This window comes from Epinephelus fuscoguttatus, linkage group LG3, assembly GCF_011397635.1.
Source record: "Epinephelus fuscoguttatus linkage group LG3, E.fuscoguttatus.final_Chr_v1".
Lineage (NCBI taxonomy): Eukaryota > Metazoa > Chordata > Actinopteri > Perciformes > Serranidae > Epinephelus > Epinephelus fuscoguttatus.
Window position 1 is genome coordinate 36106233 of NC_064754.1, and position 12572 is coordinate 36118804.

At 42.2% G+C, this 12572-nt stretch overlaps 1 protein-coding gene across 1 annotated transcript in view; it reads right to left on the reverse strand.

Moving 5' to 3' along the window:
* Nucleotides 1–235: 235 nt before the first annotated feature.
* LOC125886060 (alpha-1,6-mannosylglycoprotein 6-beta-N-acetylglucosaminyltransferase B-like) overlaps nt 236–12572 on the reverse strand; it is a 159004-nt gene continuing 146667 nt past the window's right edge. Inside the window, exons 13-18 of the mRNA XM_049571993.1 lie at nt 9898–10056; nt 9536–9682; nt 8868–8984; nt 5463–5537; nt 2541–2824; nt 236–1329 (exon numbers count right to left, since the gene is read on the reverse strand). Of these exons, the coding sequence (XP_049427950.1) occupies nt 1131–1329; nt 2541–2824; nt 5463–5537; nt 8868–8984; nt 9536–9682; nt 9898–10056 (981 nt within the window). The 3' untranslated portion in view covers nt 236–1130. The remainder of the gene's footprint in view (nt 1330–2540; nt 2825–5462; nt 5538–8867; nt 8985–9535; nt 9683–9897; nt 10057–12572) is intronic.

Genomic DNA, 12572 nt, shown 5'->3' on the forward strand with positions numbered 1-12572 from the left:
CTGTCACTTCTTATTGACAGCTTCGACCTGTGCTGGCTGTCGCCTCCATGTTTCTCCATGTTTTTCCACATTTCTCCCTGCAGTCGGATTGGAGGAAATGCAGATGAATGTGAACGGTGGGAGTACTGTAACAGATGGGTGTAGGAGCAAAAATAGAAGAAACACTGCAAACTAAAAAGGTAGAAAGAACCGAGTGAACACCAGACACAACAGAAAACCGACACTTTGATCCGTTCTGATTTTTTATTTTATGATTATTTTCCCATCATAAAGCCCGGAGGACTCTTTAAAAATCCCACTGAGAGCTCTAAAAGCTTATTTATTGAAAAATAATCTTGTACCCTTTATTTTTGTCCTCTGTCCCCCTCCCCCTTCTTTCTTTTTGTGACAAGAGATGATTGCATTGACCGATGTTGCCTCAGACTTGGGGTTCAGTCTGATAAATTACTCTGTCCATCATTGGAGGACGGGAGTAAAAGCGAGGGGAGATAACCTGGTTGTCCATCATCCTTTGTCCAAGTGCAGAGAGGAGATTGGATATTGACCCGAGGTTGCCTTCTCCAAGCCGAGATATTTGAAGACTCTGTCATCGAGTGACACTATAGTCCCAATACTGAGTTTCTCTGCAGTCACATGCTTCTTCATGTGCATATTTTCCAACTTAAACACCTTGTTTTTGGTGCGACACAGTTCCAGAAATAAAATGTTGCGTATCATATCACTTGTAAACCTCTTGTAGAAACTAATATTCTGTAGTCAGAGGGTTGACATGAAGGTTTGTTGGTACTCAGTGCTAACTCTTTCTTTGCCCTAGTTACCCTGGTATCATTGCAGTCCTGCTCTAGGAAGTCTTACCACTTTTTATCTCCAGCAAGTTACAATATAACAGCCGTTATAATAACTGCAATCAACCTAAATCCTCCCTTACAACCTGACAGCTATTCAGGCCTACTTTCACCTCTTCAAATCCATGCACGCCTGCTCCTCATTATCCTACATTACTGTTTTTGGAGGGGAGCATTTGTCACAGCTCTACACCCGTTCTGGCCTGTGGGTGCCTTCCAGTGTCCCTTTCCCCCCTGCCAATCTGTGAATAATTCTTGTGTGTCTGTCCTTCACCTGTCCCGTCATTATAGACAGTCTCTGCACAGTGCCACCTGGCCACGGCGGAAGTCCCTGCAGGGGCAAAGACGTCTGTATTTGGGGGAGTATCCTGCACAGCTGAAGAGGAGGGGTTCCCGCTGAAGGCCGCACTCCCGCCGCACCACAGAGAAGGCCGGAAGGATGTGGTTGATCTCGGAGTCTACCACCTCGCATTGCACTTCCAGTCTGAGGGGTGAAACAGAGGAGCAGAGGTCTGTGAGCTGCCGAAAATAACAGTTCACTGGGGTTACTGACTGAGAAAATGTTCTGGTGTGTTCTTGAAAGAATAACTTGGAAAATATGAGTCATAAAAGATATTTTTATTTGAGACATGTAACAGGATAGTGGAATTGGCATAACCTTAAAATAAATGGAAAACAGAGACAGGAAGAAAAAGAAATTTCATCACTTTCATCTCACTACAGATGCCAATTTGAAAAGAGAATGATGAAATTTAGTGGAGAAGCGACAGGAAAGTTGGGGGAAAAAAACCTGCGAGGCACGTATGAGATGTCAGAGTGAGAAAGATAACTTGTGTCAAAAACAGACCTGAGCTACGAGGAGGAGTAACAGAACAGAAACAAAAGGAGAGCAGCACTGTAAACTGAGACAGGGCGGCAAGAAGTAAACACAAAAGATACTTGGAGGATGAAACAAAAGCAAAGAATAAGAGCCGGAGCTGAAAGCAGTTGGTAGGGAGAAGTTTGGAGGAGAGACTCAAACACCAGCAGGCTTTCAGACTCAGAGCTCCCGAAAAGTTTCTGGTTCTACTGCCTGGAGCTGGTACAGTAAACTCAATAAATACCTGGTGAGATTCAGCCTCACCTGTTGTTAGTGTCAGCTAAGATAAGAGAAGTTATCCGTCTGGGCAGTGCAGAAATACATGATAGACTTAGAGGCAATAACTTTGTGTGGATGAAGTGTAACCACCAGGAGCCTTTCAGATACAGATTTTTCTTTGAGGGGATTTTGATTTTTGTGCTGAAAGATGAAGAAATCCAAAATTGCTTGTTTGTTTCTAGTTCTTTATGCTCTGTACAGACATGACTGACAATGTTTTGACAACATATGATCTTCTGCAGGAAAAGCTAAGAGAGTGAGTACAGGACACGTCACACAATCAGATTCATTTTGTGGGCACAACAGAAGGACTGTGATGGAGGAATTGTTACTGTATCGAAAAATATGACCACATATTTAGGAATGGTAGAAATCACCTCTCTTTTTGCCTCAGGGTAAACTGAAGGAGTGGTGTATCTGTGTAAAGAAAGGTTGCTTGCTGCTTGCTTGGGACTGAGCTTTCATGAAAGTTTGGTTGACAGACAGCAAGAGCGTACGTATGCGTATTTCAGCCAGGTGGTCCCTATGTAACGCATATATACTTTAGGCTGACTTACCCACGCAGGGCCTCCTTGTTGTTGATGAAGCGGAAGTGAGCAGGCTCGCAGATGAAACCATCTGAGTGGCATGCCTCCACGCAGGACTGGCCCTCTTGAGATACGAGCAGCCTGAGGGAGCTGAGAGGAGGCCAGGCAGTGGGAGCCGTCACATTGGACGCCCAGCCAAGGGCTGTTGAATTGGGCAGAGGCACAAACAGAGGTCCCGTAATCCTGCCGCCACCAGCAGAACCCTGTCTGGAGAGGTTGGCTGGAGTGAAGGGAGGCTCTGGGGCACAGAAGTCCTGGAGGTGAAAGATATGGGAACATTACTTTGTGCAATCATTTTACTGTGGTCGACCACGGGAGGAATACCTACAGTAAGAACGTGCAGGCAGAATAATGAGGCAGCTCGGTAAAAACCAATATTAAAGTACAGGTTCACAAGTTTGTCTTAGAACGATGCTCACACACCCATATGTACATTGAAACAGTTTTTTCTTGCTGTAATCATTCTTCTTGTTCATACTGGCCCCTCAGAGTCCCTTCTTAATGCAAATTCAAGTGATTGGAGACAAATCCGCTGTCATTGTTCTGGGCTAAAATGCATTTCACACTTTGTATCACGAAGCTTCAGCAGTCTAAGTTTGTCAAATTAAGTGTGGATATTCAAAAATTACAGTGTCTTTCATACCAAATTCCTCTAGTCAGTGTTTCTTTGCTGAGCAGTAGCAGAGGTAAGACGACTAACTCAGACCTCTGAAACATCATACTGGCTGAAATATACTTCTGTATGGAACAAGGACTGTGGATTTTGTCCCCATCACTTACACTGGAATCTCTTTACGAAGAGATTTTCTTTGCAGCCAATTTGAATGGGAGGAAGGATTACAGCAAGTAGAAACTGTTTCATGGACACCTGACTATTGTTTAAAAGAAAATGTGAAGCTATCCTTCAGCAGCAAAGGTTCTTTGAGACACTGAGTGGTTAATGATGTGTTTGCTGCCAGGTGATGTCAGTGTTCTGTATTTTGGATGGGCGGTTAGAGGGAGCTTCTCCACCACCACAGCTGTTGGGCTATATCCAAGACTACTAACAGCTTGGATCCTATGCTGCAGGATGCTGCTACCCACATACTTCACTAGGTTGTATCATGAAATAAAGGATATAACATGCCGTTGATATGCAAGTTAAGTTAACTGATATCATGAAGTATTTATTGGCAGAGACTGGATGATAAATGATCGAAGCTGATGTTACTCCAAGACAACTTTTGGCAATGAATATGTTTGTTCACGGCTCCGGTGAAAGTGTGAGCTAAGCATAACTGAGGAGACACAGATAACAGTAATTTCATTCCTGCATTGTTTTCCATGGTTTGGTTTCTTTGGCTGCCATGGTCAAACGACTGTGGTGTCAAGTTCACAGATAAACAAATATGGCAGCAAGTGTGGGTTTACATTGGAAACAATGGAGGGGGTAACACTAAGGATGTTAATACTATATTAACAGCACTGATACTACTGTACTACTAATATTTTTATCTGTATCAGAAATGTAAAAGCATGTCAATGCAAGACTAGTTGATTTGCAATTCAGAGAGCTGTACTGTGCTGCTTTACAAAGGAGGGAATGAAATAAAATATCACAACTTGTAAAAAGACTCTCGAAAGTGTGAAGCAATTTAAAAGAACAAGGTCCTAATTTAATCAGCCTTAGCTGCCACAGCATACCAGTGTATCATTATCACTTCAGCCAAGACGGCTATGTTTTCAGTTCAGTTGTCTGTTTGTCGGCAGGATGACTATAAAGTTACTGGCCTGATTTAATGAAACTTGGTGTGAGGGTGTGGCATGGGCCAAGGGAGAACCATTTAAATGTGGGAACAGATTTTAATGTTTAAGTTTGTTAACATTTTGCCTTGGTACAACAAATGCTACACATCATAAAATGCAGTAGATGGTGGTAAAGTTCAGCAGTGACAACACATAGGCAACTGCATAAATATGATGACTCCATATCACAATCCACATTCCCGGGCTCCAATAATCCTCTTGAGTTGCCTCAACATGTAGGTGCTCAAACTTCATACGGAAAGCAGTCATTATCCAGGCATACACAATCACTATATATACCACTATATTATAGTAATGGAACTTGCAGATTTGCATGTCATAGAAGACGTGCCTTTGACGTGCCTTGGCAGAAGTCTGTGCTCTCTGACTGCCCTTTTAATTATTAATGCACATGTGCTTACAAATATGTTTTCTTTGGTGGAGTAGATTAAGTGAAATAAAAACACAAGAGAAAGTACACAGGCTGATTTACTGTAAACTCTGTTCTCTGTGTTAAACCTTGATTAAAAAAGAATCTAGCTCAAGTTTCTCGTGGTTCTCCTCTAACAGTGTAGCAGTGCTGCATCCAAACCAGCTGCCAGTCAGGAGCAGACAAAGGGTTGTTGAGAGACACCTCTGCAGTTTGTCTGACATCTAGTGTGGGATTATTAAAAAAAAATCTTTCTTTCATCTTGGCCCTCCATCATCATCATGGTGCCCACACCTCTGCTCTTTCTCCTTACTCATCCCTCCTCATTAGTGTCAGGAGACCTTCTGCTTTAAAGCCGGAGGGCAGATATGTGCTTTGTAATGAGAGTTAGCATGCAGATTAATCACAAGTCTACATACGTGGAGCACTGAAACACACACACACACACACACACACACACACACACACACACACACACACACACACACACTCACTCACACAGGCAGAGTCGCACCATGTTCCGGGTGTTGAATGCACACAGTGATGAAATATTAAACAGAGTGGGGAGTTTGAGAGCTGGTGAAAGAGTGCACAGCGACTGAAAGACAGAATCTCTGCATGTGTGTGTTTTGTTCAGCGCTCTGTGTACATCTGCCTTGACGTGGACTGAGGCTCACCTGATGCTGTATGTAGGCATGAACTCTCTCCAGCATCCCCTCACAGGTGTACTCATAAGGCAGATATGGCTCAACCTGAAAATGACACACAGAGACAGACATACACACCTCATTATTATTTCCAAATTTTGGGCATGTGAAAATACACTTTTGTTGCCGTCACCTCATTGTTCACACTAATTGCAATAAAATGTCTCTTCTCCTCATTTCATTTCAGCAGATGAATGTTTCTATTGTCAGATTCCTGTGAGGCCTAATCACAGTGTGTCACTGCTTGGAAACTCATTAGGCTTTATTTGCATACCAATAGATCATCTCCTGCTGTGATGTGCCGGTTTTATAACTAAGGCACACTTCTGATAGGCCTAATTAGAGATGAGCTGTAAACACTATGTATATATAGGCTATATATTCTCATGTTTAATGCCGATAATACCATAAGTTTAACACACTCTAACAAAACTGTCTGACACAAACCTGGATGGATGTAACATGGCTGCAACTGCAGTGCTTGGATTGATACAAATTGAATTACCTGAAAAAACAGCTTTAGATTGTAGATATGCTAATTGGAAATCAGCAATTAAAACTCTGTGATTGACTTACAGGAAGCTGTTGCATAAGTCTGACAAACGTCAAGGTTTTTTTTTTCTCGACGGTCAAAGGCTAACAGCAGACATCGAAGTGGCAGGTCTTTGTGCCCTAATGCAAAAGACCTGCCTTTGTAAATGATACACGACTCACTAAATTGAATTTCCAATCTGAAATCAAAGCAGTCTGATGTTCAACCATGTGTGAAATCAGACTTGGCCCATTTCGAGTGAAAATCACTAAGAAGCAAGTGTGCAGGGATGATGCAATTTTAAAAAGTTACGCACACTGCAAATCTGATCAAAGCCTTATGTTAATCTACTCTGTAAGCCGGAGATGAACGTAAACACGTGCACTGGAGGGACAGACACACGAGCTCAAACAATGTACTGTAACAGAGTTCCTCCTTTTCTCTCTGTCACTTGTCTCTTTACTTAACCAGGCAAGGTGACTTAGAGCATGTTCTCATTTACAGGAGTGGCCTTAAGGAGATTTCATATTGGTTTTAAATAAACACAGTTGACAGCGTACAAGCCAAAAACATGTACCACATGAAATTGCAGTTTCTCTTAAAAAAATAAACCTCTCAAACTTTGTGAATGTGGTGTTCTCCTTCTATTACTGCAAACACCAAATTAATCACCTACAGCATGAAACCACGTGAACCATGATTTTGGCCAAAGTTTATGCAAAGATCTTCAACTGCAAACAACATGTCAGAGGGATGGAGGAAAAAGCAGACAGAGACAGAAAGGAGGAACAGAGGAAGGAACGGGCATAAAAAACAAGGATAAGAAGAAAGAAAGAAAGAAAGAAAGAAAGAAAGAAAGATGGAGAAAAGAGTTATTGGAACATGAGGACTTGTCAGCCAGTCAGAGATTGCTTTGTCCTGCATGGCTGAACATGAGCCTCTGCCACGCATGCACACGCACGCACGCACGCACGCACGCACACAGACACAGACAGACAGACAGACACACACACACACACACACACTTGTGTGTCTTGAAGTCAATGGCTGTAATGTGTGGGTGAGGCTCTGTATGCTGATGTGCCTGATCTATGCAACGTCACTGTCTCTCCAATAGTGCTTATGTGTTTGTGTTTGGATAAATGCAAGGAGAAGAATATTATCTGACTGTGTGTGTGTGTGTGTGTGTGTGTGTGTGTGTGTGTGTGTGTGTGTTTGCTGGGGCGTTGTGGCTCCAGTGAAGGGTGAAGGGGTCCATCAGCTCTCTCTCAGTGGTCTGACAGTGCAGACGCAGACAGAGCAGTCAGCCAGGGCTGCTGAACTGTAGCTTGTCTGACAACACAGACAAGACGCAGAGATGAGAGCAAGACACACACATACACAAAGCCGCACACACACAATTCCACACACACAACCATGACTACAGATATCACCTTTCCTCTAATCTCCATGCACGCTGCTTCTAATCTGCAAAAGGCACAAACTATTACAGAACGTTTAAGGGATCACGCAGACAGCTGTCTTCCTACTGCACATGATCCCTCCGTGCCCTTCATGCAGTTGAAATTGATGCTTTGTTGGAGTGCCGCTGCGGATTTTTCTACGAAATACAATATGGAATTTTCTAAATGGCTTAAATGGAAAGAAATAATACCAAAGCCATATTATTATGAGTCGTGTGATGTCATTTTGCGACAGTATCGTGGTTTCTTTTGTTGTAAACATCACTTTGTCAGATCTGAAAATAACCGCCAAGGTGCTGTAAATGTATCTCCCATTTTTATTTTACATTTGTAATGGCACAAAGTACATTTTTTGCAGTATACATTTGTAGGCACACTGCCTGAGACAATATTTCTCTAGACTACTAAGTACAGAATTGTGATTCACTGCTGTATCTCTCAATCAATTTCATGCACTTGATGCACCTGAAATGCAAACTTATTTTTTGAGATTATGTGACTTATGCTGTGTCTGAGTGCAAAATGTGCCAACCAGGCTTGTCTTCTATCTTAATGAGAACAGAAGGCTTTCGAAACAACGCAGACATTTAGTCGATGTGGGCTTCAGACTCCCTCTCAATCTTTCTGTTTCTCTGTCTTTATGTTCATCTCTCTCTTTCTCCATTCTTTTCCCATTTACTCCCCCTTTGTAGTGCTTTCTAGAAAGATTTAATCTCTCCGGGTGACTCCTTAATTAACCTCTCTCCCACTCTTGGCAGTCCCTACCATCCTCATATTCTCCATTGGCCCACATTTCCTGCGTGGAAAAGTTCAGTTCTCTGCAATATCAGACTGCTACCTACATACTGGCAAAGTCGCTCTGGACAGTGCCACTGTGGCAAAGCTACTGTGCTGCTTGTCAAAGTTTGAAAACACTTTATTGAGCTCACAGCGCCAACAAGAGGTCCAGTACTGTAACTACATCACAGCTCTGCGAGAAAACAGAGCAAGGACATCTAAAAATCTAACGGCACTGAGTAAAAAAATAGATTATTATCACAACTCTGAATTGTATTTTTATATTTTATCTTCCTACTTCATGCCAAACAGATTCACATCAGGGAATTGATTGATAAGATCCCAGCTAGCCTCCAGCGTTCATATTCAAATCAACAATGATGATTTCACGAGGTATCAGTGCAGAACATCTCCTCACATTTATGATGCAGATGACTGATTTGACTGAAGGAGAAGCTGAATGGAAATAAAAGGCTTTTCGGTTTCAATTTAACATCATTGCCTGACAGCTTAGATGCATCAGAGAGAATTAAAGCACCAGCGTACAATGCATGTGTCGTTTTCTATCCAATGTGATTGACAGTGCACAGTGGGTGAGAGTACCTGGGTCCTCATGATTTCCCTGATGGCAGAGTCAAACTCCAGGGAGCTGTTGTAGTCCACCGTCATGACGTGAGGTCTGCCGATGTACTGCTCTGCATACGGGTGCTGGGAGGACACCTACAGGAAACACATACAGGGCATACAGTAAGAGCTCAATATATCGAAAATTAATGTTTTAATGAAAGGGTAATTATAACTTTTTATTAGAGTAATGAGGATGCTGTCAGTAATAATGAAGTGTTTTTGATTTGGGGGGTATTTGAGTGTATTAAATGCACATCTCAATGATCATTTTACATGTCGAAAAATAAAAACATCCTAGAGCAGGGGCAGTGTATCACTTAGTCTTAGCATTTGAAAGTTGTTCCTCTCAGGGCTATGAAGAACACACTTGGCCAGAAGAATGTAATGAGGGAAAAAATTTCTCCAAAGTTGTGTGAACCGTCAGTAATAGCAACATAGATCATGCTGTACCAGGAACGCCATGTTCCTGCCTCTTAACAAGCGCTAACATGTTATGTCTGCACCTCCAGTTCGTGCCAGTTCTTTTAAAAGATCTACTGAGGAATAAAGTTACTTTGCAACTTGACTGGTGGTGAAAACTGCGCTAGCCAAAATATTCTCATCAGTGACTAATGGTGGGGGAGTAATGGACATAATGAGCTCACCTCTCTAGAAGTGGGCTTGCCTCTGAAGAACTCATGATTGAGTGAGCTGTGAGGCGGCTGGAACTTGGGCTGCAGGAAGATACAGCCATTGGCTATTGCTTCCAGAGGGGCCGGGCCTTCGTACGGGAAACCAAAGCCAATGAAGAGCTAGAAACACAACAGGGAATGTTATTATATAATCATGCTTCAACATGGTTTTTGGATCAGTATTGTCATGTGTTGTAAGTGTATACCAAAATCAGTTTCTGGATAAATGTGTGTATTGTCAAACTGAAGCTGCAAATGAAGAGTCTGTGCACACTCAGAATGAGAATTCAGCAGATGAAGTATGAATGTAGGTAATATTTTCTTCACTGTCTTACCTTGGCCTTGCGCAGCAGTTGCTGCAGCTCATGCTGGGGCAGCAGGCCGTGGTTCTTCACGAAGGCCGGGACCTCTGGAGGTCTCTGGGTCTCATAGTACACTGTACCGTGGACCTCCATGTACCTGTGGAGAATCTGCAGGAAACCTTCCTTACCCTGCTGGGAGAGGAGGGGAAAAAGATGGGTTGGTGAGATGGAGGGCAAAGGGTGAAGAGAGGAGGGTGTATGGAAAAGAGTGTGTCAGAGGAGAACAGCAGAGAGAAGAATATGATTAAAGAATCTGTGTCCAAGTACAGTGTGCTGTGTTTGTTTTGTGTCTGGTCATTGTGTGAGCTGTCTGCTGTCTGTGTGTGTAGCTGTCTGACTTTGGCGTCAGTATGTTTGTACAGTACAGTGTATCCATGTTTGTCTCCAAATCTAAGACTGCATGTGTGGTGAATACATCTTCAAAAAATAACTTTTGCACATGAACGCAACTTTTGTCTACACTAGTGCTTTCAGCAGGGCTGCAACTATTGATTATGTTTATTGTGAGTTAACTTAAGCTGGAATCAGATAATTTTACCCTTTTTTTTTCTTCCAAAAAATACTCAGACCAATCAATCTGTTATCAAATTAGTTGGCGATTGATTTAATAGTTGGCAACTAATCAATTAATCATTGCAGCTGTAGTTTTTGGGTCATTTCCATGAAGATTTCTTCTTACTTAATGCAACAGTAAATGTATGTATATATGTATTTAGAACTCTTTTTGACATCTACTTTAAGCATGTGGAATTTTTTGTGAGACAGTCCTACCAAAAAACAAGTCCTACTGATGGAGACTTCAGAGTTGACTTGAGAGATAAAAAGGAGAAACTAACAGCTGCAGGTTGTGAATGGTAAACATGCACATGAATGAAAATGACCTCTGTCTAATCCCTGAACCGCTCTCTACTATGGCTAGTACTCCCATTTTCTTAATTTTTTTTTTCTTTCGATTTGTAAGACTCCTATTCGAAGCACATTGGATAGTCGTGACCTACTAATTGTATAACCTCATGAGAGGGGTTATAATTAAGGATGGCTTGACACGACTTTTTCATTTCTGATACCAATATCAATACAACAAATTGAGGAACTGCTGACACCGAAACCAATCAAGCAGCAACCTCAACTGAAAAATTAAGCCAATGCAGAATTGCCAAAAACTGCAATTCCTTATTTGGTGACTTCAGGCTGACTCCAAAAGCGAATCCATCCCCATAGACACTCATGTGAAACTCTACAGCAGAAATAAACATGTTTACAGCCTGGTGCAACCTTAAAGGGTGATTTTTGATAGAACTCTTTAATTAAGGCTTAAAATCACACAAATTTAAGAGCAAGGCAGCTTGACTGACAGGATGTCTGTTCTACTCCCCTGAAGGTACAATACATACAGATTTGTCAGATATCCAATCCAGTGATTTTGGTTAGCATCGGACAAACACCCAAACTGAGTATTGGATCGGCACATCCCCGGTTAAAATTGACTCTAAGATGCAGAATCTGTTTAAAAGCCTTTGTATCAGAGTAACAGAATATCACTGTTTCAGAAATCAACAGAAATGTTGACGTCAATGTTTACTAAAAGAAGAAAAAAAAGCCACTGAACTCAGTGCAACGCTCAGCTGATAGGTATCTTCTTTACAAACTGATTGTGCTGGGGCTTGTGTGGGTGTGACAGGTGTGATGAAGCCATTACTAACAGTGACTCATAGCTGTGCATTCATCTCTGCTTTTTTTCCTAGAGAGTAGAAACATGAAACGATGTGAGAGGACAGAGCCAGAGAGGCATGCTGTTAAAGTCAGCGTTGATGATTGGAAGAACAAAAACCAACCAGCATCAGTTAACATCCAAAACTGAAGCATGTGAATGGAGCATAACCCCGGGCCAGAGTATTGACTCTGCCGTCTGGTGTGGAGCAGCTTACTGTATCCCTGTACCGTGTGGCCCCCCACAGCCGTAATTGGAGGCTGTAGCGATCGATAGCTTCCTCTGTGAGGATTTTCCCAGCCAATTAGGAGATTAGCTCAAGCGCTAAGTACAGCAGACAACATGAATTAGCAGAAGGAGAAACATGGGTGTGAAAGAGTGCAAATTCCATAACCTGCACTTGCAGCTATCTGTGTGTGTGTGTGTGTGTGTGTGTGTGTGTGTGTGTGTGTGTGTGCGTGCGTGTGTGTGTGTCTACGCCAACTCTCTTAACATGCATTGGATTAGGACTGGTAATAAGTATGTTCTGCTGTGCTGGTTTTTATCCCTCACCTCATTTCTTGTAATGTAGATTGAAGAAAATTGTTTGCGGGACATTAACATGTTGAGTTCAATTTGCACAGCATGTCAGAAGGGTACGATTACAAAAAGGAAGCATGTTTGCTGAGCCTCTCCTTACTGTTCGTACGCCTGTCAAGCCTTCCATTCTCGCACACCACATTAGTTGTTGACAAAGAAAATGGTGGCAGAATGACCACATGAGATTCTTGTTAATTTCAGAAACAATGGCTCCTTGATATCAGACAGAGGTAGACAAAAGCAAGCTTCACATTTGTAGCCGGTGAAGCACAAAATGATTTAATAATAACTATAAATTATGTGGGAGACACTTGAGAAGACCAGCATCGTCATTAGTGCTGCATTGGAAGCTCTAAGA